The 5911-nt window shown below is 35.8% G+C and overlaps 1 protein-coding gene across 1 annotated transcript in view; it reads right to left on the reverse strand.

The window, feature by feature from the left end:
- Positions 1-384: 384 nt before the first annotated feature.
- Positions 385-5911, reverse strand: part of pctp (phosphatidylcholine transfer protein) — a 5931-nt gene continuing 404 nt past the window's right edge. The window contains exons 2-6 of the mRNA XM_087809317.1: positions 5089-5206; positions 4174-4253; positions 2289-2460; positions 938-1005; positions 385-869 (exon numbers count right to left, since the gene is read on the reverse strand). Of these exons, the coding sequence (XP_087665443.1) occupies positions 795-869; positions 938-1005; positions 2289-2460; positions 4174-4253; positions 5089-5206 (513 nt within the window). The 3' untranslated portion in view covers positions 385-794. The remainder of the gene's footprint in view (positions 870-937; positions 1006-2288; positions 2461-4173; positions 4254-5088; positions 5207-5911) is intronic.

Genomic DNA, 5911 nt, shown 5'->3' on the forward strand with positions numbered 1-5911 from the left:
GTTGTTACAATAATGACACATTTTGAAGTTGAATTTAAAGGATTTGATATTTTTGGTAATATTAATGGAATTAGAATATCAAGTATTTTTTATTAAAATATTCTAAAAAATAAATAAATACAAATGGTTTATCTTTTTATTTAGAAATTATTGAATGAAATGTTTAAAAATTAATAATTAAATGCATTTTTTTTAATTATTGGAATAATAATAAGTTAAGATAATATTTCTTATAAATCCCACATAAAACTGTGTATAAAAAAACATTAAATTTGCTAATTTTCAATGTTTATTTGTTAAAAAATTTTGAAAATATTTTCAAAAATATTAAAAACAAATTCAACCTTTTAATATAAAGAAATGTTGAATTAAATTAAAAAGACGAGCAACAACATTTCAATGTAAAAATTCAAAGTTTCAACATTTTAAATGTTTAAATTCACTAAATAGAAAGAACTTTATTGATATATAATATTATTAATGAATATTATATTGAATATTTATTCTGATGACACTGATAAACTTCCATATTTCTTCAGTAGATGATTCTCAAAATAAACAAAGTTTAGCACCGACATTTTCACCCACAGGTCTTCCACTCGATTCCCAGCTAGAAAGGGCGACAGGCAGGGGACACTGGTGGGAGTAAACTGGAGTGAACCCCCACGAGGACAGGGAGCACAGACAAACACAGAGGGAGGATCAGGATCCACATGCGACGCCATGATCTCCGGCTGACCCTGGACTCCCGCGGAGACTCCGCCGGAGAAAACTCCCAGCATGCACCGCACCAGTTAATTCTTCTGGCAGTAGTTGGCGTAGTTGTTGCAGGCTTTCTTCATATCCGTGAGGAAGCCGGGAACCCCGCTCTGTCCGGGGGAGAGATCGGGGTCAGAGGGCGAACGAAAGGACTGGAGGGAGTGTTTGAGACGCTCACCTTGGCAGCCCAGTTGACCAGCCAGGTGGGGATCATCCCGCCGGGGTTATCGAAGTACCTCATGAACACTGAGGGGTCAAATGATACACTTTCAATGATATCGATATTAAACAGCATTACATCGATATTTTAATTTATTAGTATCATTATTTTATTTATTTAGATGGGGGGGGGGGTTATCATATTTGTATTTTAATCATACTTATTGTATGGTTTATATTTCAATAAAGTCTGTATATAATTAAATACTTACATTTTTGTTATTTAAGGGTCAACATTTTCACAACGTTTTACATTATTGTGTTGCAATTAAACTTCAGGCCACTAGACGGCAGCAGTCGTTACGTCCTCCACAGTTAAAGGAACAATGAAATCCAAGTCAAGTACTGGACAATACTACACATATATACTTGTTACTACACTATCACAACACCAGAGTCAACTACTGGACAATACTACACATATATACTTGTTACTACACTATCACAACACCAGAGTCAACTACTGGACAATACTACACATATATACTTGTTACTACACTATCACAACACCAGAGTCAAGTACTGGACAATACTACACATATATACTTGTTACTACACTATCACAACACCAGAGTCAAGTACTGGACAATACTACACATATATACTTGTTACTACACTATCACAACACCAGAGTCAAGTACTGGACAATACTACACATATATACTAGTTACTACACTATCACAACACCAGAGTCAAGTACTGGACAATACTACACATATATACATGTTACTACACTATCACAACACCAGAGTCAAGTACTGGACAATACTACACATATATACTTGTTACTACACTATCACAACACCAGAGTCAAGTACTGGACAATACTACACATATATCCTTGTTACTACACTATCACAACACCAGAGTCAAGTACTGGACAATACTACACATATATACTTGTTACTACACTATCACAACACCAGAGTCAAGTACTGGACAATACTACACATATATCCTTGTTACTACACTATCACAACACCAGAGTCAAGTACTGGACAATACTACACATATATCCTTGTTACTACACTATCACAACACCAGAGTCAAGTACCGGACAATACTACACATATATACTTGTTACTACACTATCACAACACCAGAGTCAAGTACCGGACAATACTACACATATATACTTGTTACTACACTATCACAACACCAGAGTCAAGTACTGGACAATACTACACATATATACTTGTTACTACACTATCACAACACCAGAGTCAAGTACTGGACAATACTACACATATATACTTGTTACTACAGTATCACTATACATCGTATCGTTGACCCTGTATCATGATACGTACTTTTAGTTCCTCCGCTGCCGTCGCTCTCCATGGCCAGACTCTGCTTGTAGTCCTTCACCCTCAGGACGCTGCTCTTCTCAGGACACAGGGTCTCCGTGGAGCTTCTGGCCAGGACCACCCAGACCTTTCTGCCGTCCAGATCCAGGTCCCTGCGCTCCCTTACGTACACGTACTGAAGCGCTCGGTCAAAGAACAACACTCTCGTATTAATACATCTTTTTTTACTTTTTCAGCCTTGACTCCCCAAGTGGATCGTGACTCATGTGTTAATGTTTGTTTTGATGTACATGTGTTCATGTTCTTTTCATGATACTGTATCGATATTCATGTTCATTTTTGTGTTGCAATTAAACTTCCGGCCTCTAGATGGCAGTCATTACGTCCTCCGCAGATAAAGGAACAATGAGATCCCGGCAATGACTGAGGACGAGAGGATACAGTGACTCCAGCTGATTTTAAAGGTGATGTTTGTTCATATTCTGGTTTGAAAACAAATGAAAGAAGTTACGACTTTGTCAAGAGTCATGTGGTCTGTAAATACTACAACACCAGAGTCAAGTACTGGACAATACTACACATATATACTTGTTACTACACTATCATAACACCAGAGTCAAGTACTGGACAATACTACACATATATACTTGTTACTACACTATCACAACACCAGAGTCAAGTACTGGACAATACTACACATATATACTTGTTACTACACTATCACAACACCAGAGTCAAGTACTGGACAATACTACACATATATACTTGTTACTACACTATCACAACACAAGAGTCAAGTACTGGACAATACTACACATATATACTTGTTACTACACTATCACAACACCAGAGTCAAGTACTGGACAATACTACACATATATACTTGTTACTACACTATCATAACACCAGAGTCAAGTACTGGACAATACTACACATATATACTTGTTACTACACTATCACAACACCAAAGTCAAGTACTGGACAATACTACACATATATACTTTTTACTACCCTATCACAACACCAGAGTCAAGTACTGGACAATACTACACATATATACTTGTTACTACACTATCACAACACCAGAGTCAAGTACTGGACAATACTACACATATATACTTGTTACTACACTATCACAACACCAGAGTCAAGTACTGGACAATACTACACATATATACTTGTTACTACACTATCACAACACCAGAGTCAAGTTCTGGACAATACTACACATATATACTTGTTACTACACTATCACAACACCAAAGTCAAGTACTGGACAATACTACACATATATACTTGTTACTACACTATCACAACACAAGAGTCAAGTAGTCGACAATACTACACATATATACTTGTTACTACACTATCACAACACCAAAGTCAAGTACTGGACAATACTACACATATATACTTGTTACTACACTATCACAACACAAGAGTCAAGTAGTCGACAGTTGTTATCCTTGTTCCTAGTATTACTTTATATCATAGTGTTGACTGTATCGTGACACGTATCAACAGATTCTTGACAATACACACCCTTAGTCTATACAAGTCTGATTTTCCCATCGTCCCAGCAACCCAGGGTTGATGGGAGCAGCACGGATGGTTCATTTTTGGTTTTCTGAATGAATAAAAACTCACTATTTCTTTGATTCAGATTTAGTATCAATACAAGCTAATATATGTATTTAGAAAAATAAATAAATGTGAAAATACAAAAAGTACTGAGGTAGAGCATAAAAATCAATAACATCCTACAGTAACTTTATCAGCTCAAAACTGATTCATGTGAAGTCTGGCTGGTAGTCGTACTTTAATCAACTTTTTTAAATCATGACAACAATGAAATGACCTCCTCGGGGGAGGTGATTCAAAAGGATACGTCTCTGTTGGAAAGAGGAAACGGGTATTTAACCTCCCAGTAAATCGCCTTCTGTCCGTCAAACTCTTTTTCGGTGAGTTCTGGAAGAAAAACTTGTCGTTAAAACAACATGTTTGTTTTTATCTATGGAAGTACATCAGCGCCATCCTTTTTACATTTTATATTTTAATAAAACATTTGGATTATTTTCAAATGAATGTTTTTCATTATACCAACATTTTTATATTAAAATACAAAAAATAAAAAATAAATTGCATTTAGAACTATTATTTTTTATTCTTTAGAATAATAGTTTAAAAAAATGTATTTTTAATTATTGAAATAATATTTTAAATATACAAATTATATAATATAATCTTTAAATAAAAACAAATGTAACGGTTTAATATAGAAACTATTGCTTTCAATTATTAAAAAAATATTTATAGTTTTAAATAAAAATATACTAATTTCAACCATTTTATATTCTGATGGCACTAATGTCCCTCCATACAATTTATGTCATCGTCAGTCGAGTTCAACATTTACTTTTTTAGCATTTGAAATATGTTTGGTATGAATTTTTGGGATTTTTATGACATTTTCTTTTCTTTTTTTTTATCTGTGGAAACGTAAGACTCGTAACTCGACTGATTCATGTCATATTTAATGTATTTTCATTCATAAAACAGTTCGGACGAGGAAGTCGACTTCAGGGAGAATCCACGTGACTAGAGGGTTCTAGCTGGACTAGTGGAGTCCCTGGAAAGCTACGCCAGGAGACTCTCTACGGTTACCTGTTGACCTCTGAGGACGAGCGTGAGGACAGAGACGGAGACGTTACTTCAGGCGAGTAAGAACATGACCCCGTGTGACCCCGCGTGACCCCGTGTGACCCCGCGTGACCCCGTGCGACCCCGTCCTGACCCCCCCTACCTTTGACGTATCCGTCCCAGTTCCGGCGGTAGCTCAGGTCCATGTACACCTGGACGCAGACCTCCGGAGCCACGCCCGCCAGGGAGCCGAAGACTTTGTACTCGTAAAGTCCGGTTTCCTGTGGAGAGGAAGAAGAAAAACACAGTTTTGCTCTTTGAACTGAAGCCCAGAAGCGTCGCCGACGCAAATTAATCCCAGAATCACGCGGCTGGGATCACGACCCGTGGACCTGCTCGGATGTTTAGAACCACATCAGAGACGCGTCAACATGAGTCACTGAACATCAACACCATCTCACGTCAAGACATGTTTTTTTTAGACTAAATCCAGTTTTAATAAACACTGTAGAAAGTTTTAATGTTTAAAGGCATTTAAATATGAATCAAAACAACGTAAAAGATTGTTTTCTATTCTATCAAAGATGTTTAGCTTAGTATACGTGTAGTAAATACATATATAAAAAGAGATTATTATTATTATTATTATTATTATGTATGACAGACGTTCAGAACCACATCAAAGACAATAAACAAGTGAGTCACGATTCTATTCAAAACCTGCTTGAGTTTTGAGACAAAATCCTGTTTAAATTAAGTGTTTTCAACGAATACAACATTTTATTATTTACTTATGAGTTAAAAAAAAATAGGTTTTTATTTAATAATATTTAATACAAATGTAAACAATAACAATCCTTGTGCTTGAGACCAACACCTATGATGACATTTTTCTAGTAAATAATAAACACTTATTTTTGACGCCGATGAGTTAACGTGACTATATAGAAATATTTAACGTTCATAAATCGAATATTCATCGCGTT

Source organism: Callionymus lyra, chromosome 15 (genome assembly GCF_982586985.1).
Source record: "Callionymus lyra chromosome 15, fCalLyr1.hap1.1, whole genome shotgun sequence".
Lineage (NCBI taxonomy): Eukaryota > Metazoa > Chordata > Actinopteri > Syngnathiformes > Callionymidae > Callionymus > Callionymus lyra.